The following is a 21,361-nucleotide window of genomic DNA, read 5'->3' as shown; positions in this document are numbered from 1 at the left end:
TCAAGCTCTCAATTTTCAATTTAATTTTGTTATATAGTGTCAATTCTCAACAATAATTAACTCAATGTGATTTATATTTATATAAAGACTCAACAGTATTAGTAAGAAAAATCCCAAGAATCACATGACCCCTTATGAGCAAGCACTTGGTGACAGTGGGAAGGAAAAAAAAATCACAATTTTGGTTGGAAGACACCAACCGATGCCATCTACAATCTTGTTGCTATGATAGCAAAGTGCTACAGCCCAGTGTAAGTTGAAAAAATATTTTAACAAACATTTAAGAAAAAGTGTTTAACAAAATTTCGTGGGCTACACACTGAACTTACAGGATAGAAACAAATCAAAATGTGTCAGTCCTTTGCACTAATATCAATCTGATACAAATACCAGCGTTGGTATCGATGCTATTAATACTAACTTAGTATAAAAAGAAAGAAAGAAACTATGAATTATAATAAAAAAAAATAGCAACTTAAACCTAAGCGACCATCTTCTGAACAGACATAGTCTAAATATATAGGTGTGTTTTTCACACACGCTATCTAGCAAACTGCAACCCTTGAGAACCAGCTGGTGTACGGCTGCGCCATCTACTGGTCAAGAGGAGAAATAAACGTTTTGAGGCACCTGCATCAATCAGTAGTCCTTGAAGAGTCTTGTTTATCTAGGTTACGCGGGTCATTATTTGGAAAAAAAAAATACAAGTTCCATTTTTCAGCAAAAAAGGTGAAAAAATGGTACAGAAACAAGGAATGATTGGCATGGAGGTTTCACCAATTACAACCCTAGACAGTATCAATAGCCCCGCCCAAGCCAGCGAAACGGTCCAATCGCAGCGCCGTGCTTGGCGGGGCTGGGCGGAACGTTTACATCCCTGACAAAAAGGTAACAGGTTGCATTCCCAGCAGCAGCATAATGAACTTATTGCTGTGATAATTTCCGTAGGAGTTAGGTATTTCTGTTCACGTTTCCGTGTGGGCTTTAATGGATGTCAGTCAATATATTTGAATTATTATCGGCATACAGGAGGCGAGAGGATACGAGAGGAGCAGAAGATTAAGTTCAGAAAAAAGAGGTAAGTTCACGCTGGGTTTGGGACTTCTCATAGCCAGACAGCTAAACCAGACAGGCGCCGCTCCTCAGACAGTTACTTTGACGCTTTGTGGGTTTCTGGTGCTGCCAAACGGCACTTATTTTTGATTTATGGCAGTTATCTAATAGTTTATTTTGGTAGTGTGTCACTGTGAGCCAGTGTAGCTGAGCAGCTAACGATGGTTCGAGAGAAACAGCGCTACCAGCTAACGTTACTCCAAGATAACTTTTGGATTTGCCCGTTAATGAGGGGAACCAAATGACAAATAAAACAGAATAATACGTCTCTTTAAGACAAATGTAAGAATAGCGAAGGTAGGCTTAATGTCAGAGGTTTAACTTTTAAAACCATTAAGTTGTTTAGAAATGAGCCAGGTGTTTCTGTGTACACCTGTGGGACCAGGCGATCTGTCACTGGAACAACGGTACAGGAGGAAGGTTTTTAGCACATAGCTCAAAGGGATAAATGCAACTGTAGGGAAACCATTAAAGGATTGGACCCGGGTAAACAATGGATAAACATGCATTTAGAGTACACCTGCTTTTGTTCTCTTCACAGCTCATGTGAAACTGATGACACGGGCAAGAAGGAATGGCAGATTATAGTTTTGAGGTGGGGAAAGGCTCATGGATTGGGTCATGAATTTCACTAATTATAGCATTGAGCCTGCAAAGCTTCGGGTACAGTTTCAGAACTCGTAATGTGGTGGGAATGCCTCACATTGGACTAACAGATAAAAGACCTTTGCCGTGTTACACGTACAAGCAGCTGATACACTCAAGTGTGCAGATAAAACGCCATAAAGTGAGTCTCCCACACTGACACACTTTCCGCCCCTGTATGTGTAAAGGACAGAGAGACCAGTGTCAGGAATTTGGAAAAGGGAGGGGTGTATTTATGTGCTCCTACTTTTGTGTCATTTTTTGTACATTGTTATGCCAATGAACTCCTTTGGCCTGAGAAGAGGAATAAATGGGTGTTTGTTTGAGGGTGAAAGAGGATGAGGGCTTGGTGTTATGTCAAGAATGTAATGGAGAGGGAGTATACTCTGAGGACTGAGTACCTGACTGTCCTTTAAAAGCAGAAGAGAGAGTACAGCACTTGTATCTCTGTTGCTTACATGATCACATTTGTGATTTGCAGGACAGTCCTGTAAAACTTTATGATTCACTTGGAAGAAAAGGAGGATTAAATGTGTTTTTACAGCATCCATATGCCAGCTTTATAGCATGCTGTAAACTAGCTCTCAAATAGTCCAACTAGCAATGAGTTGATGACAGTTTGAATTGATTTGTTTTGTTTGGGGTTTTTTAAAGGCAAATATTTTCAGATGTGGTGTTTTGATTCTTCCTTGTTTGGTGTCTGGCTGTTTTCCATCGCTTTCAACCTCATTCAGCACACAGACGTTTACATTTTCATTCTTAAGACGTTTATACAATGCTTACCAAACTTATTAGACCCCCGCGCATTGTAGGGTTTATGGCACATCTGCCCTAAATTAACAGTATCGGTAACCAAAATCATTTTTATGTTTCTGTTCTTTAAAAGTTCTTTAATCAAAATTCTGTTTTGGAAGCAAAAATCTTAATTATTGCTTTATTTTTTTTATTTTATTTTTATTTTTTACAGAAGTAGTAAAGCATATTATTATTTTTCTGCTTAAGATGTGTAATTAGAAAAACTTTTTCTGCCAAGTCCAGTTTTGTGGCTTTATGAGGACAGAATCTCCGCCCACTTGCTCTTCAAACCTTCTGTTTGCTTTTGGTAGCCAATAAAAAGAAAGTTTAAAGGGAGAGCAGCTAAATGAATTGTTTGGGGTGTTTATTAATTGAGGAGTGAAACCAAAGACCAGTATAGGATAAACAAGGTTTGTTTTGAACTGTGACTCATGCAAAGCTGTTCTCGTACGAGAACGAGAGAAGACTGGCTTTACTTAAAAGCATAGCACATGCTTACGTATTTGTAGTGCTTACGTTTTGGCATGAAGGGTTGTTTTTACACCCTAAGGATATGTTTTTGGCACATGTTGCCATCACCCTTGTCTGCCATCTCCAGCTGTGTCATTTTTGGGCCAGTCTAGAGATGATGCTATCACATTAGCCATGTGGATTCTGAGTCAGCAGAGGCATGTGATTTCACACGTTGTCGTTGTTTAATTTTTCTTCTCACCCATTCTGATGTCCTAATTCTTTTTTTCTTTTCCTTTCCACCTTAGGTCTTAAAATGAAAGCAGCTTCAATTCAATTTACTTTTTGAGAATTGAGTTTGAGGCTGCAGGCTCGTCTGCATAACTGCAGGGTAGCACGACTCTCATGAAATTACAAAAGCTCCAGATATAGCTGTGCAAGCAAAGCTGGTCTGTTATTAAAGTTGCAATACTCATAGTTAAGATTCTGGATCTCCAGAGTGAACACTGTTTAGTCGCTTATTGGGTAATGGATTGCTTTCTGTATTTAAAAAAAAAATAATAATTTTTGTGTTTTACAGACCTGAAACAATCACCTTAGGTGTGACATGTTAGTTTCACATCACGAGTTTAAGATCAAAGGAGAGCTTGTTTGCCATCCTACTCTCAGTATAGAAAGCATGTTTATTTAGAGTGCTGTGGAGAAAAAAAACTTTGGAGTGAAGCCTAAAAGCAAAATTTAAGTATTGAAAATGACTTCTTTTAATCAGATGGACAGTGTGACAGAAGAGAAAGGGGCAGGAGCAGCAGGGGTAGTTATAGCATTCCAGAATTGCTGCCCTCATTTTCCGCCCCACATCAGCTGGACAATGGGATGAGTTCTCCTTCAACCTCGTCCCGCTGTCGGAGCTGGAAGTGCCTTCCTCCTCTGTGACAAATAAACAGATATTCTCAGAGAGACATGTTTCTGCTTTACAGTTTGGTTTCTTTACATCAGTTTGGCTCACTTGTTGCTTTACGGGTCACACCAGTTTAGATGAGTATGTCCCATTAAATCAAAGATTACTAGTTAGTGCACTATCTTGCGTGTCTGTGCTGCAGTCGTCAGTGGACCACACTTTTGGTTGACCTTGGTTTACAAGAGTGGGCTGAAAACTTTATGCTCAGCTTCACAAACTTGTTGTGACACACGGCGCTTCTTCTGTGGTTCCCAAAGGGTGAAAAAAATCGACCAGCTGCACACAGATACCTTCGAAGGTCATTCTCAGTGACGTCACTCCATTCATTGCTGGGCCAGTCATTACCTTCTTATCTTGCTCCGAAACTGTTTCATATATAAAACCCCTTTTCATAGTTACCACTCCTGCTTGTCTCACTTCTATCTCAGAGGAGCTTGGCTGGTTTGTCTTGTCATACAGATTAAAAAGTTAGTATAGAAAATTTTAAAAAGTGTTGCAATAATTTATGGAAGTATGTGTCTGTGGAAATAGTTATCTATTCGATGGCTACTTTTGTAGCCAGTCCTTTGTAAGGACTGGAGGAGAGGGAGGGTTGTTTCGGAGGAACAGCTTGACTTTGGATTTTATCACACTCAGCACTGATAAGAAGAGAAAAGTGGAGTGTTTCTCTCTCTCTCTCTCTCTCACTTCACCCTCCCTCTCTGTTTCCCAGCCCACTTTCTGTCTGTCACCTCCAAAGGCTGCAGACAGGAAATGGAAGGTGCAGAGCGCAGAGGTGGGGGGTAGTTTTGTAATAGTTTGGGAGAGAGTTGAATGAACCATACTATTGTGCTGTCCTGGGGGATGGGGTTTACTGGGTGACCTAAAACAAGTTATTATCAGTAGTGATGAAAAAGGCTGGCAGTGACTAAGCTTAAACAAGTACGATGAATGGAAGCATTATTTTAGAAATCCTCATTTTGTGTATTCAGGAAGTGTAAAAAGTTAGGATTAGGCAGTCAAGAAAAAGATGAATTGAGAAATTTCAGATATAGTTAATGAAAGCAGTAGTGACACTTGACTAGTTGCTGTAGTAGCTGTCTGTGTTCAAGGTGTCAAAGTTCAGTTGAGGGAATTAGCTTTAGATTTGGAAACTTCGAAGAGCTTCAGAAGGCTTAGTTGGTCCTCACAGGGGAAAGTGATATGTGGGTGTGTGCTCTCAGGTTAATGACTAATGGAGCGCACTGAGGTTAAAGTCCACATAAGCACTAAAGAGCTAGAAAGCGCCTATAAATCTCAGAACACGTATTTTAAAAGGAAGTCTGTGTCTCTTATTTTTTACTTTTCAGAATTACCTGTTAATTAAAGTCTACTGTCTATACATTTGTTTTCACAATTTGAGGAATTTTAAAGCTGACACTAATATTATACTTGACAAACAGCAAGTAACTATATGAAGATCTGTTTTTAATAAACAATCAGTCTTGTTATAGAACCATGAGATTTTTTTTTTTTTTTTTTTTGACACTAAAAAATGGCCTTACAGTGAAAAATAATCTCATGTGTGCAGGTCAGGTGGATGAACGATGAGTCACAGTATCTTAATGACATCAAAGACTGCTATTTACTCAAAGTTATTATCAGCTGATGTTTGAGGTGTGGCTCTCGCCATATATTTTTCAGTATTACTCATTTTCTATTTGAGGTGTGGGAACACTTGCACACACATACCTCAGCTAAACCCTGCATGTAGAAATCTCTTTCTATTCTGGGAAAAATCTGACACATGCACAAATTCCTCTAAGTTTTTCCCTCCCTGCTTCAATACAGTAATACAGCTGATAGAAGTAACCATCTTATCAGAATAAAAGCTTGATGTGCAACATTGTTATGTAGTCATACTTTGGTAGAGTCGCAGAATTTTATCTAGAGGGTGGTTGTAACAAAGCAGGTTGTCCATTATTGGTGGTCCAGAAGTCAATGTCCTCATGGAAAGCAAAGTACAAGTATCTTTGATCATTTCCCTTTTTAAAAAAAAAAAAAAAAAATCTAAAACATTCATATAAGGTATATATTGTTGTACCTGCACTTTTAAATCATATAGATGAAATATAAAATGATACAAGAGAGAAACTGGCAAAAAAAAACTGAGCCAAAAAAATCAAATGAAACAAAAGATCTGTGTGTCATGAGGGGGTTTTACCTAAAATGTGATTTGATTGAAGAAAATTTGGTGCAGACATTTAATATTACAGGTAAAACATTAATGGAAATACAGCATATAGAAATCAAAATATCAGAAACAGAGTTTCCATGTTGAAAATCATGAACATCTTCATTCATAGCTTTAACTCTCTTAGGTGAGCTTTTTTGCAATGTCTTGAAGTAGTCTTTAAGAATAGTTCTCCAGGCTTCTTAACAGACATTCAAAGCTCTTTTGTTCTTTTCTCTGTTAAGATGATTCCACATTGCTTCAATAATGTTGAGGTCTAGGCTCTGGGAGGTCAATCCATAACCAATAGTGTTGCAATGTGGGGGTTTTTTTTCCATCCAGGTATGCTTTTACTACATTGGCAGTGTGTTTCAAGCTGAAAAATAAAGCTGCTGCCAGTCAGAGTAATTCTAGATGGTATTGCATGAAGCCTCATCAGTCTGACGAGGCTTTGGAAAGCAGTAGATGGATCAACTGAAGGGGTCAGATGCATCTTTTAGGTTCTGTATCAGGTCTTTGCTGACAGATTTCTTCCTTAAGGACATGAATTTCAGATACTGTTCAGCTGCCCATGATAGCTTTTTGGGGGGGCTGCTGCTTGGCAAAAGAAAAGAAAATGTCAAGGACTTGAGTGAAAAAGTAGTTAGTGCTCAAAGACAAAATTTGAAAGACCTTCAGCAAGCCTGGAGCGCTATTGTTCAAGGCCATGTTAAGAAAACACAAGAATGTCTGGCTCACTGGAAGAAAAATATAAAGAAATGAGGGCGCGCTTAATACTTGGCACAGTACTGTTAGTCTCAAACCAGAATTTATTTTTTTTAATTACAAAAATATATCTAACTTCTTCTTATTCTACTATTGCCAGTATGACCACACCATCTTCAGGTCAGACGACCCCGGTGGACTATGGTGTCCAGATCCGCTTCATCAATGACTATCAGAATGGTGGAGGGCAGCCTGCACCCCAGCCCAAGACCAAGACTCAGACCACATCTAAATATGGTGTAGCAGTCAGAGTGCAGGGAATTGCTGGCCAACCATATGTGGTTCTGAAGGATGGACAAAAAGGAGATTCATATGGGGTTCAGCTCAAGACAGAGTACTCCTCTGGCTATAATAGCCTTCCTCGGAACAGAGGGAAGGCAGAGCCAGGAACAGAGGGAGGTTACATAGGAGGAGGAGAGCAGGGAGGGCTACTACGCCGGGCTCAGTCTCATGGGTCGCTTCTCGACAGGGATGGAGGGCCGAGTAACGAGGAGTATCAGTTATCTAGACCACCAGGAGATGGAAAGTCTGGTAGTTATGGGAATCTGGATGGAGGAATTGGAGTAAGGGGAGATAGAGAGCAGGGGTGGCATGTCAGTGATAGAGAGAGGGGCACTGAAAGAAATATCTGGCACGGTTCTTATCAGGCAGGGCTTAACAGGTCACTGGGGTCAGTGAGGGACAGTCCCGAGCCCCCTCCTCAGCCAAACGAGCTACACTCTAACAAGAGACAGACGTCTGTCAACAAGCTAATAAACAGGTTTGATAGTGCTAATGCTGGAGGCCAGCAGAGAGGACTCCCCCCTGCCCAGCAACGTCCAGGAGCTACATCTCCTCTCACCACCGCCAATCCCTACACCTCACCCCCATCGCCAACTCACAGCAGCTTGAGGCGCAGCCAGGGCAATGTCACCAAAATTCCTGGACAGCCAGCGAATCAGTGGGCCTCACTGGAGCCACAACGACCAAATCTGACTGAGGCACAAGTAAGAATTGGTTTTATTTGTGGTTGCACAATAAAGTAGATTTTCAGTGAGCTTTGACCACCGTAAACCGTGCACTATTGCAAGAGTAGTTTTCTGATCTATATCTTAAGGTGACCCCTGACCTTTTGCTGGACCAGGGTCAGAGTGCAGAGCTGAGCAGCGAGGAGGAGCAGGCCATGAAGACCATATACAACATCCTGAGACAAGGGTACGTGCTTCCATGTTATTAGCTCTGCTCGCATTCAGCTAATTAAATAAAATGGTAGAAAAGCAAATAGTTACGTGTTTGTAAATTCGTCATTTGACCAGTTTCTCATTTTCACAGGAGTAGTGAAACCGATGTCATCGTGAGGCACAAAGTAAAGCTCATCTTCCAGAACATTCAGCACCTTAAGGTTTGCTTGTTTTGAAAGTGTCAAATTCTAAGTTTTTCTTTTGCTGTCCACTGAAAAGACCGTTTTCATCTATGTCCACTATGTTGACAGCCCAAACAAAGCATGAGGGAGGAGTGGATGAGTGAGAAAAGAAAGCTTGAGGAAAAGGTGGTTGCACTACAAACTGCACTGCTGGAAGAAAGGAAGGTAAGTGGAGCATAGAAAAAGAGAAGTAAGACAGAGATATTGATATCTATACCAGTACTTTCGTGTCTTTCTTGTAGTTTGTATTTTGTCCTATTTACTGTTTTGTGGTGTCACTGTGCTCCTCTTTGCTCTCTTTTTGGTCCCCTCACCCTCCAATCGGTCGAGTTTTCTTTGTGTTAAAAGGGAGTTCTTTCTCCCAAACGTTGCTAAGTGCTTTATCATCTGATTGTTGGGGTGGTCCCAACAATCCTTTGCAGTTCAATATAAATACCTTGAGCTGACTGTTTCAGTAAACTGGCACTGAGTAAGGAAATTTACACTAAACTAAAACTTCAGCAGTGTTAAAGTGACACATTATGATAATAATAATGAGTAGGACAAATTGAGCCATAATGTGAACTTTGAACCGTATCTGTAGTCACATTATCTTCAGTTTCAGTGGAAACTGTGCACTAGATTTTAAGACGGTTCCTGTAGTTTCGGTATCTTGTGGGACCTGACTAGTTTTTCTCAAATCAGCCTCAAGAAGGTGTTAACATTCAGAGTACCCTACCAGAGTAACTCGTTTTTGATTACACGGATCACATCTAGTGCTTCACATAAACACTCAAGCCACTCTTCTTGGAATGAGAGCAGCTACTCCACCAACCAAATCGACTCAGAAACTGTCCTCTGAGTTTTTGTGCCTTTTTAACAAATCTTACCAGGAGGACTGGGGGGTTCCTTAGCTTGGAGTGTGCTTCAGATTAATCCTCAGATTAATCCCTTAAGCTCTCTGGTCGGGTCAGCAACACACACACACACACACACACACACACACACACACACACACACACACAGTAATCTAAATAATTACCCATTATATGTTGTCTTAAGGAAGCTGGGCAGGTCTTAATCTCTAATAGCTCTTTATAACTTAAATCTCTTACACATATTGATTGGTGCACAAATGCAACCCTGCTTCAACATTTCCTAAAAGCCCATTGTTTATGCCAGCAGAGCAGACGGTGTTATGTTTCACTGCCCTCATTTATTCATCATGTCTGTCTGTGTGTAGGACTCTGTTAGCAATTCTGATCCTGCTCTGAAAGCAGAGCTGGAGAGTTGTCTGGATGAAAATCTGCAACTCCAGGAGATGCTGGACCGGAAGAAAAATGAATTAAACGAAACACAATCGGAGTAAGACCATAATGGCATGCACACACGCAAATACACTTACAAGGGAAAGCAGCAAAGGGCATGGTACTGCTACATGCAAGACTGTTGGATGACACAAGCAGCTACTGTAGCTTATTCACAAAACAAATGTGCCGGTTATATTCAAAGAATCCCTCACAGGCGTGTTTTTATTCTCATTTCCTTGAAGGCTGACTCATTTGCGTATGGATCGAGAAAACGCTGAGAAGCGGGTCAGAGATATGGAGGACCAGATGGCTGAGTTTCAAGATGAGCTGAGAAGAGAGAGCAGCAACAAGACGGTATCTCAGACATTTGGCCTCTCACACACACACACACACAAACACTGATGCACCGGGATCGTTTATCTCACCCCACTTTTTAAATAAATTGCTGTGTAGCTTCTATTTTTTACACTCTTTTGAAAAATCCTTTACTCTGAAACAGGAAGTTGATGTTCATTTAAGACATTTTTATGAGCGAGTGGTCAGAGTTATCAGGTTAATGCTGTATTTCCCTTGCATGTGCAGGATCTGGTTTCTTGTCAGGCGCAGCTGATGGAAGTTTTGCAACTAAAAAAGAAGCTGGAGGAGACACTGCGACAGAGAGAGAGGGAGCTTACAGCTTTGAAGGGCGCTCTGAAGGAAGAGGTGGCATCACATGACAAAGAGATTGAGGCGCTGCGAGAGCAGTACAGTACGGATATGGACAAGCTCCGTAGCAGCATGGAGCAGGTGTCTCAGGTGTGCACTCACAGTAGCAAACTGAGCATCACTTACAGTTGGCATGTAGAAAGATTGATAAATACTTTATTGATCCAGGAAATTCTATTCTGTCATCATTATCCTGCCACGCTAATGCAGCGGGATAAAGAATAAAAGTTATGTAGGTACAAAACATTTTATATGTACAGCCATTTTAAAAATAAAGAAGAAAAATAAGTTAAAAAAACTGAAATTGGTCAAACAGCCTGTAATTCTTAAGAAACAGCAGCAAGGAGGTTGTCTCATTCTTTCAGCTGCTTGGTTTAGGGGTCACCACATTGGATCATCTGCCTCCTTTTCTATCACACCAACCTTCCGCGTGTCCTCCTTCACTACATCCACGAACCTTTTCTGTGGTCTTCTCCTTCCTCCTCCTGCCTGGTAGCTCCATCTTCAGCATCCTTTGTACCACTATATTCCTCCTCTGCACATATGCAAACCATCTCAGCGTAGCCTCTCTTTGTCTGCTTGACCCGAGCGCTTCCATTAATGTACTCGTTTCTAATTTTGTCCATTCTGGTCACTCCTAATGAAAATCTCAATGTCAGTGCCACCGTCTCCAAACCATACATTAAAACAGATCTCACTATCTTGTAACCTTTTCCTTTCACTCTTACTGCTATCTGCTCCACCTTTCCAGCACTCTTTTTCCTCTCTTGTGCACTGTCTGCTGCTTTGACCCCAGGTATTTAAACTCGTCTGCCTTCACTATATTTACTCCTCGCATATTCGCTGTTATACCTGCCTCTTTCTCATTCACACACATGTACTCTGTCTTGATTCCGCGAACCTTCATTCCTCTTCTCTCCAGAGCATACCTCCACCTGCTCGCTACTCTTACTACAGATCAGTGTCGACTGCAAACATCACAGTCCCCAGTGATTTCTGGCTGACCTCATCTGTTAACCTGTCCACATCGCAAACAAGAATGGGCTCAATGCTGATCCCTGATGTAAACCCATCTGTCACTCCAGCCGTTCACCACTGTCTCGCTGTCCTCATACATGTCCTGCACAAGCCTCACATACTTCTCTGCTACTCCTGACTCTTTGCTACTATCATATGCTCGCTCTCGATCCATAAGACACAGCACAGCTCCTTCTGACCTTCTCTATACTTCTTCACCAACACTTTGAAAGCAAACATCACATCTGTAGAGCTCTTTCTCAGTATGAAGCCATACTGCTGCTTCTTTATATTTCTAAAACAAGTTGAAGGATTTTAAAACTGAAAATGGTTCATACAACAGAAAATGATTTAATTTCGATAGCCTTTCCAAGGACTGAGATGAAAGCTTTGTGTGTTTGTGAAAGTGCAGCATTTGTTGAGTTTTACTTGAATATTTGAAAGGAAAAGCCATTCAAATGCAAAAAGAGTGATTTAACACACGCTACGAAAGAGAAATGACACAACAGGTGATCAGTTTTTCTGTCTCCTACTTAAGTCTCATGCAGGGATTGAAGCAGAGCGCCTGCGTGTAAATGCGTCAGTTCGCTCCCTGCAGCAGCAGCTGGAGGACTGTCGAGATGAGAGCAGCCACTGGATGGAGCAGTTTCATTCGACCAGAGACGAACTTCGAACAACTAAACAAGAGTGAGTCTTAATGCATTCTGATGTAACAGTCGTATCATTCGCAGTGTTTAGTCATCATTGCTGACCTGACTTTGACATTTCCAGTGTTCACGTGGACATGGATTTTTGTCATCATCTTGTCATGCTTTCCTTTGCACTCTCTTTACTAATGTGTTTCCATTCTTTCTCTCTCATTCTACCTGGTAAATGTTTCTCACCCTCTCTGTCAGAGAGACACCCAGCCACCCTGAAACACAGTGAGAGTCGCAAACTAAACAGTGTTTGTTTAGCTTTACTGAGCTGTAGATGTGCTGAACTGTGCTAACAACTGTCTATAGTGTCAAGGCCATTCGCTCTCAATAAACTTATTTCATGATTTTATTTTTAGCCCAAATCCAAGTGTGTGTGTCTAAAACCAACAATCAAATATGGATCATATTTGTTCTAGTTCTACTTTTAATGTAGATGATTGTCTAGTCACAATTTGAACCTTAAAAAATTCTATTTTCCTGTTCTTCGTTGTGTTGATATAGTGGGCTGAGTTACTGTAAAACAGTGTCTAAGCATAAAGCTTTAAACGGACGGTTAACTCCAAAATCAAATTTACATCTTTTGTCCATGTCCATTAGATACACCTTGCTAATAACAAATTAGCACTTTTGAATCCTTTGTAGCACAGATTGATCAAAGCGCTGAAACATTCCTCAGACATTTTGGTCCATGTCGACATGATAGCATCGCACAGTTGCTGCAGATTTGTCAGCTGTCCATCCGTGATGTGAATCTCCTGTTCTCCACATTCCAAAGGTGCTCTGTTGAATTGAGTTCTTGTAGCAGTGGAGGCCACACTATTACACCAGCAACCTAAGCCTTTGATACAAGGCAAGCTGGATCCATGCGTTTCGTGTTGGACCCCAACATTTGAATGTCACAGCCGAAATCGACACTTCTCAGACCAGACATCCTCTTCTGTTGTCCATTTTTAGTGAGCCAGTGTGAATTTTAGCTTCAGTTTTCTGTTCTTCGCTGGCAGCAGAGGCGCCAGGTGTGGTCTTCTTTATACAATAGCCCGTCTACTTTAAGGATCAATATTTTGTGTGTTAGAGGCTCATCTCAGTTGTAATACGAGATTATCTGAGTTACTGCCCCCTTCCCACCAACCTAAGGAATTCTGGCTATTCTCCTCTAACCGCTGGCATCAGCAGGGCATTTTCTCTTTTTTAGACCATTCTCTGTAAGCCATAGAGACACAGAGTGCAGAAAATCCTAATAGATCAGCAGTTTGTGAAATACTCAGACCAGTCCATTAGGCACGAATAACCATGCTACACTCAAAGTAACTTAAATCATCTTTCTTCCCCGTTCTGATGCTGTTTCACCTTCAGTTTTGACAATGTCTAAAGCTGTGAGCCTAAATGCATTGAGTTACAGCCATGTGATTGGATATTTGTGTTAATGAGTAGTTAAACGGGTGTACCTAGTAAAATAATAATAGAGTATATATCCATCTATTTTATTTGCTAATGTCTATGGAGAAATCATAACCATAAAACCTTTTTTTAAACTCAGTCAGCAGTTTAATCTAAGAACTGGGGCGACTGTGGCTCAAGAGTTGGCAGTTCGTCTTGTAATCGGAAGGCTGCCAGTTCGAGCCCCGGCTCGGACAGTCTCGGTCGTTGTGTCCTTGGGCAAGACACTTCACCTACCGCCTACTGGTGTTGGCCAGAGGGGCCGATGGCGCGATATGGCAGCCTCGCTTCTGTCAGTCTGCCCCAGGGCAGCTGTGGCTACAACTGTAGCTGCCTCCACCAGTGTGTGAAAGTGAATGAATAGTGGAATGGTAAAGCGCTTGAGGGTCTCGAAAAGCACTATATAAATGCAATCCATAATAACTATTTTCACTTTTCATGTGCACAATCTTTATTTATAAAAAAAAAAAAAAAAAAAGCACTACAGAGGAAAAATGTGTAAATTAGATTTTGGCATAAACTGTCCATTTTAAGATGCTGAAGAGTGGTGTGGATGGCCTTATTTGTGTGTGTTTAGCAAAAACTATAATATAGACTTTTTTTCTTGTGAATTTATTTGACTGCTATGTGGTAGCTGGAAATCAATTTATTGTGTCACTTAAAAATAATCTTTTAGCTCCATGAAAACACCAAAGCAAATTCTGATATATCAGAATGATTAACGAATACAATCAAACTGCTCTTGATCAGATAATAAAACATTATTTAAAACAATTATATATGGATTGATTGGTTAAGATCAGATGCACGTGCATATTTCTTAGACTCCTGCAAACCCGTCTGGAGAAGGAGGAATTTGAGGAAGAATTAAAGGAACTCCAAGACAAAATGACTTCCATGAAACAACAGACACCAGACCCCAGCCACACACAGACTCTCAGCCAGGTGCAGTAGACAAACGCTATACTTCATCTGATCACGGAGGCATTGCCGAATGATCTGTTTAACAAAATGTTACATTTTTGTTTAGGAGCTCCAGCAGTGCAAAGCTGATTTGCAGAAGGGCAAGTCTGAGGTAGAGAAAATGAGGGTGGAGTTTGACAAGAAGGTCATGGAGGTCATCTCTTTGAAAAAATCTCACCAGAACCAAGAGGCTGAACTGAAGTATGAGATTGACAGGTTGAAGGGCCAGTTACAGAAGGCCAAGGAGGACTTTGCTAAAGCACAAGAGAAAAATAAACGGGTAGGTTTAATCTCCCAGCAAAAAAATAATAATAATTTAAACTCCTGTTTTAATCATAAAAACTAGCCAGTTTGGTCGACACATTTCTCTGAATATGGTAGTTTTGGTATTAAAAGCATCTGTTTAAATGACTGTGGTTTATCCTCTGGTTTATCTTTTGTCTTCCTGCCTGTAGCTGCCAGACCCAGCAACCATCTCAGAGCTAGAGCAGAAGCTTAATGAGGCCCAGGGTGAAGTTGCCCAGCTCAAAAAGAAGCTCTCATTGACTGAAGAGGAACTAGACACCAGTAAGGCACAGCTAAGCAGAGCTCACCTGGACATTAACTCGCTCCATGATGGCCAGCAGGAGCAGGAGGAGGCGACTGCTCGTCTAAAAGAGAAAATCTCAAGATTAGAGGTAAGGTTGCATCCCTTACAGCACCACCCAGCTTAGTGATGCCTGGGAAACTGTTCACATTAAGGCTTATTTGGATGTCCTCTGTGGTTTCCTCAGGCTCAGCTGCAAAGCAATGCTACAGAGAGCTCAGAGGCAGAGCTCACACTCCACACTGAGGTTAGAGGCCTGAGATCTGAGCTCGATGAGGCTAAGAGGAAAGCCTCCAGGCTGAGCCAGGAGCACCGTGAACTCAGCCAGCGTTTGGAGGATACAGAAAAGGACAAGGAGGCTCTCAAACAGACCATCAGCCAGCTTGAGGACACTAAACAGCAGCAGGAGAGAGCTCTAGAGAAACTCAACAAAGACGTAAGAAGGATGGATCATTTTTATACCTGTGCAAATGAAAAAAGTCTATATCTTGTCCTCTCTGCTCACTGGAGGATACACAGCACAATTCATTCTGTTTTTGTTTTGTCCTGCCTGCCTCCGTCCTTCTGTCAGTATGACTCACTAAACGTGTCCTTAAGAGAAGAAACGCAGGCTCTCAGGGTTCAACTGGAAGAACAGAAAGAGCGAGCACGCAAGGAAGTGCAGGAGGTGCAGCGTCACGAAAACGATGCTCACTCTGAGCTGGAAAAAAGCCAGATGAATATAAGGAAACTGGAGGAAGAGGTGTGTGCCTGTGGTTTAAGGACTTGTGTTTTTAACCTTTTGACTGAGTTTCTTTTTTTTTCATTGTATTCGTGTATAGACAGGTAACGAGGAAAAAAAACTGTGTCTGATTAAGGCCCTGCATAGTGTAAAATGATCCTTCATTTCAAAGGGAATCAACCCAAACTGTTACGGCACTATATCCTGTCTGAATAATAATCAAGGGTTTAATTCTACTTCCTCTAGCACATGCATGACATTTCTAAAAAATCTGATCGCTCTAACTAGATATCACGGCAGAAGAAGGAGCTGCTTCTTGCATGTGAGGAGAGAGACAACCACCAGCTGGATAAAGAGCTGCTCGCCAACAGGCTGCGCCACCTGGAGGGAGAGCTGGAGGCCAGCAAAAACAGCCACAATGAGAAAACCCGAGAGATTCGCATCCTGGAGGTAAGCGGCTCATCTGCTCCTCTCCTGGTTTGGGAGAATGAATCATTTGGGAGTGTAACCCATGGATACTGTGCTCACAGCTTTTAATAGTTGTGCTCTGCATGCACTGACTCTGTGACAGTCTGCACATCTATTACATTTATAAATCAAGGGTAGCATAGCTATCAAAATATGATAAATGCTGATTATTTTAATAAACAGAAGTAGTGTGATTTATTTATTAGTGTGTTTTTTCCAGCGGTGTCTCCTCTGAGCAGCTTATTAAACTGATCTCTTCTTGTTTCTATCAGGACAAACTAAAGCGTTTGGAGGTGGAGGTGGAGGAGGAGAGAAGCAGTGTGGATATGCTGACTGATCGTGTGGCTCGCAGCAGAGACCAGATCGATCAGCTCCGCTCTGAGCTCATGCAGGAGAGATCCTCGAAGCAGGACCTGGAGCTGGACAAGAATGCAATGGAGAGACATGTATGTGCACATGCACCAAATTTGTGTTTGCTAAGTTAACCAAAGTATTGTTTAACTCTCATGTATTATCGATTTAATTACAAATAAAGCCTTTGGGTTTACATCCAACATGTCTATACTTTTTAACGTCATATTTGCTCATGTCTGTCTTTGCAGCTGAAGGAGCTGAGGAGTCGTGTGGTTGACATGGAGGGTCAGTCGCGTTCCTCTGTAGGAGTCTCCCAGCTGGAAAGCAAAATCCAGGAGCTGGAAGACCGTCTGCGGAGCGAAGAGAGGTGCAGTGAAAACAGCAACTACTGCACTCATGTTGATCTATATAGTGAAACTATTTATTTATTGCTGTGTTTGAGAATGTTTTTGTAGATTTTTGTATAGAAATGTAAAAAATGAGACTGACATTCCTCTTACTCACAAAAGTGATTATTATGCATTGTTATTAGTGAGCCACCAGAGCACTGACGTTTATGCTTAATGTGCCTCAGCATTCAGCGACCCTGCTCTATAATTTTATGTAGTCTGCCACTTCATTCCTGTGGTTCCTAGATGCTTCCACTTTGCAGAAAGGATGAAATGTCACAGACCATTACAGTACCACACTCAGTTTCAGTGAGCTCATTTGAACAACTCATTTGTTCACCAAAGTTTGTAAAGGCAGACTGTATGGTTAGGTGCTTGAAATTACACCTGTGACCGAGAACATCTGATTTAAACGATTAGGAGATGTGGCTTTTGTCCAAATAGAGTATGCTACTGTTTTGTTCCAGATGGCATCACAGGTATTAATTGATGATGATCATGAGTTGTTGTTCAGGACAATCCTAAAATCTAGTAAATTAAACGTTTCATTAAATTGGTTTTGTAGGTTTTCTAGGTCGTGCTCGTTTTTCTGTCAAGTGATTGAGTCACTGTTTCTAGTTGTAACATGTAACAGCAGTGAGTTGGTAAGCAGTTTTGCTTAGTAGCTGAGAAGTCTTGCTTTCTTTTTCTGACTTCAAGAGAGAAGAACACTGTGTTGGCAACACAACGTCGTTTGGAGAGGAAGCTAAAAGACCTCAATATGACACTGGATGAGGAAAGACAAACACACACTGAACAGAGAGACCAGGTATAAATATTTACCATGTGCTGAATGTAAATACAGAAATCCACTCACAGAAAGTGGAAAAGTTGAAACACATACTGGCAAACCATGCTTAAATGTCAACTGGTGTTGCAGCTTGCTCTGAGAGTGAAGGCTCTGAAGAGGCAGGTGGATGAAGGAGAGACAGAGCTGGAAAGGTTAGACGGAATGAGAAGAAAAGCTCAGAGAGACCTGGAGGAACAAATGGAGCTGAAAGAGGCTCTGCAGACCAGAGTCACAGCACTGGAGACTGAGCTTAAGTAAGCGCTTCCTTTTCCTGTCCCATTCCTTTTTTCTCTTCCAATTTGTTACTCAATGTGAGCTTCTGGTAACGATTATGCAAGGCTCTACTTGGCAGCCAGATTATCACAGCAGTGTGTGTGTGTGTGTGTGTGTGTGTGTGTGTGTGTGTGTGTGTGTGTGTGTGTGATTGATTGAGATTGATTAAGTGAGAGAGACACCATCTCCTCCTACTTGCGTCACAGAATGAAAAAAAACTGCATTCACATGATGTAATAATCAGTGAACTCACATTGTTTAGCTGTGACACATCGATACAGACACATGGTAAAGATTCACACAGCCTCCCTGAGGTGCAGCATTACACAGTTTGATGTGTGTAAAACATTCCAGCAATCAGCCACATGTGGATCGGCGATTTCATTAAACTAAAACGGTACATTACTCATATACCACAGGGGAAATTAAATTACAAACATCCTCTAACGAGTTCCAATGAATTGCATGTAGTTCTTTGGTTTTACCAGCAGAGGGCGGGGTATCCAACCACTTTAAGGATGATCAGACTCGTGCTCAGATGTTGATGTACACTCATCATGGACATTTTGGGCTTTTAAAGATTTCTTTGAATTGTTCTGTCTTCAATGGTGGATTGATTGTACAGCAAGCATCTTCAATGACTAATAAAAAAACAAGAATTAGGTCTAAATTGACTTTGGTATTTTGTAAGGCCAAGGCCTATTAACACTCATTAGTGATCGTGGTTAACTACAGTTGATAGTTTCTCTTTGCTGGCATAAAAAGATTTTTTTTTTTGACAGATCTCAGTGAAAATCTAAGAATGAGAATTATGGATTTAGGTCTCTTGGAGCCATTTCTAAACAATTGCAGATTCCAAGGTCATGATTTCAACCAATCATAATGTAAGCACAAGTTATTCAGCTCTGTCACCAGTTTTCCAAGAAGACCCAAACGGTTTACCTCAGATGACACAGATTTTGTTATTTAACCACAATGACATGAGGTATGTTTGGATGATTAAAGGTGAAGCTTTCAAACGTAAAAACACTGTACAAGCTGTCAAGCATGTAAACACCTAGATGGTTTAAACTTGGACACAGTTGTTTGTTTTAACAGGACAATGATCCCAAACATAAATCAAAATAGTTTTTTGAAATGGATAAAAAAGACAAACATTAAGCTTCTGGAATGGCATTCCCAAAACCCTGACCTCAACCGTATTGAAAGATTTTTACACTATGCCTAAAGGCTGTGTGGATTCCTGATGAGTGTATGTAAACTTCCTGCCATGACTGTAGCTGTGTAGACAGTCTTTTTTTTCCCTTATCAAACCTGACGGCAGCTGATTTTGTGAATGTGGTTACTGATAGTGATTATTATGTCTCACAGGAGGAAAACTCAGGCAGCAATACGCCCAGCTTTGGATTCATCAGCTCTCAGCTCAGACGATGACGACAGTCTTTACGATTCCTCCACCATCACCTCCATCCTCACAGAGAGCAACCTTCAGACCAGCTCCTGTTAAAGCAACGCTCTGAGAGCAGGTCGAAGGTGGGAAAATAAAACTCTGCCAAGACGATTATGGAGGAGAGTTTATAGGCTTGGAGTAAAGCCAAAAGGCACTACAGACAATGAGGCAGGGGAACCTGGGGAGGTAATGACTTTTTTTTTTTTTTTTTTTTTTTTTTTGTATACCAGTATGAATTGAAGGAAACAAAACATCCTCAACATTTGAGGGAATTTCCTTCAGCATTCAATATACGCAGGTGTCCTCCAGGGTACAGTTGAAATCCCTCCACTTGATGCACATTGTACACCAGCAGACACTGGGGACTAGTCAAAAACCTCCAGCATACAAAAACTTATCACTAAGAAGTCGGTATGTTAACTGCATGAGAAGAAATACAATCTGAAACAAAACAAAAAACAAGCAGGTTATGATTTGCTTTTTTTTGTTTGTTTTTGGTACAAGTTCATCGTGCCTTTTTCAGGGATGAAGCCTCTGGTCAAGCACTTAAAGCTGATCGTCTTGCCTTGAGCGAAATCCTCATAATTTCCTTATTTACATGTTGGACTTTTTTCCTCTGCTGTTGTTCTACACAATGCAAAGAAATGACGTAGATTTACTAACAAACGTGGACCAAATGTTGACACTGCGAGCATTAATTGTAGATACAAACAACCTCACATAAAAAAATCTTACATTTTCTGAAAGTTAAATTACTAACACAACCCTATGTGGATTGCATTTTGTTGTTTCTGAATAAAAAGTGATTTATTTTTTTTTTCACTGAAAACAAAAATATTTAGTTTTTGTTTAAATTTTTAGCTATGGAATATGTCCGATACATTTGAGACATTCAATGACAGAATTCAATGTCAAATAATACACAGGGAAGCTGAATTGTACAATTATAACAAAATTGCCATCTTATATTTATTGTTTTGGGGAGAGACATAAATTCTGTTTGTGGTGTGATGGGAGAAATGGGAAGAATGTGTGAAAGTTCAGGTTAGACTTACCTGGTGAGTCTTTTCTGCATCTCAAGAGGATTCCTGGTTTTCCAGGATTTCCAGTGTTTTGGTTTTGTGGTCCATCCTGACGGGAAACAGTCTTTTCACTTAACAACTGTTCTGAATATGAAATGAAAAAGCCTTTTCACTTTTAGAGCAAAAGTAGTGGCCAAAATTTTCAATTAGTCAGAAGATTAAAGCTGCGCAGCTCCTGTGCATTCCCTTATATCAAACCAGTTAAACTTATGCTGTATCTACTTTGTATGTAATTATAATGCCTTGAAGTTGTTAAAGAATCATCTGTAATTCACTTGACAATGAGTTTTTGTAAAGTGTATTTAACATTTGTAGATTTTTTTTTTTTTTTAATTTTGTAAACATTTTGAAAAATCAGTTGAAGTTAAAATCACTTTTTTCCGTAGTGTAAAACTGTTTTCAAAGAAACTGGAAAATGGTAATGAATATGATTTATTAAATGCAGATAAACATGTTGAATCAAAAATGCTGGTACGCTGTCATTGTTGGCTGGAAACATTTAAAGCTGTCTGTAATTAAGTTTGTTTGGGGTTTTTTTGTATTGCAATAATTAAGCCACATTAAATCTATTAATTTAAATAAGACATGTTTTACTTGATTGCATTTAATGAGCTGAGTTTCCTGTGCGGTTTGTTTTTGCACATTTAAGAATAGACATCTTCCTTTTAGGTATACCATTGCAGTAGCATTAACTATGCTATTAATTATTTGTCAGATTTCTCCTTGTTGTTATTATATTCTGCCTAAAATGGTCTTATAGCTTTAAGAAAACCTGCACAAA

General features: G+C 40.5%; 1 protein-coding gene across 1 annotated transcript; it reads left to right on the top strand.

The window, feature by feature from the left end:
* Nucleotides 1-881: 881 nt before the first annotated feature.
* Nucleotides 882-21,124, top strand: LOC120732284 (cingulin). Its single transcript, XM_040029761.1, has 21 exons — nt 882-1,078; nt 7,018-7,903; nt 8,014-8,111; nt 8,229-8,298; nt 8,389-8,484; nt 9,542-9,663; nt 9,851-9,962; nt 10,191-10,403; nt 11,869-12,017; nt 12,227-12,253; nt 14,290-14,410; nt 14,496-14,708; nt 14,884-15,105; nt 15,202-15,450; nt 15,586-15,756; nt 16,024-16,185; nt 16,476-16,649; nt 16,806-16,924; nt 17,646-17,754; nt 17,866-18,029; nt 19,420-21,124. The coding sequence occupies exons 2-21, from the start codon at nt 7,019-7,021 to the stop codon at nt 19,553-19,555; spliced, it is 3,612 nt and encodes a 1,203-aa protein (XP_039885695.1). The 5' UTR covers nt 882-1,078; nt 7,018; the 3' UTR covers nt 19,556-21,124.
* Nucleotides 21,125-21,361: the final 237 nt, after the last annotated feature.

The sequence above is a fragment of the Simochromis diagramma genome, unplaced genomic scaffold (assembly GCF_900408965.1).
Source record: "Simochromis diagramma unplaced genomic scaffold, fSimDia1.1 OVJJ01000361.1, whole genome shotgun sequence".
Lineage (NCBI taxonomy): Eukaryota > Metazoa > Chordata > Actinopteri > Cichliformes > Cichlidae > Simochromis > Simochromis diagramma.
The sequence above is the reverse complement of the archived record's forward strand: the minus strand, read 5'-3'. Positions and strand labels throughout refer to the sequence as shown.

Coding starts and splice junctions, on each gene's coding strand:
- LOC120732284 (XM_040029761.1), top strand. CDS start 7,019: ATGACCACACCATCTTCAGGTCAGACGACCCCGGTGGACTATGGTGTC. Junction 8,299..8,388: donor AGAACATTCAGCACCTTAAG/GTTTGCTTGTTT, acceptor CTATGTTGACAG/CCCAAACAAAGCATGAGGGA. Junction 16,925..17,645: donor CGTCTGCGGAGCGAAGAGAG/GTGCAGTGAAAA, acceptor TCTGACTTCAAG/AGAGAAGAACACTGTGTTGG.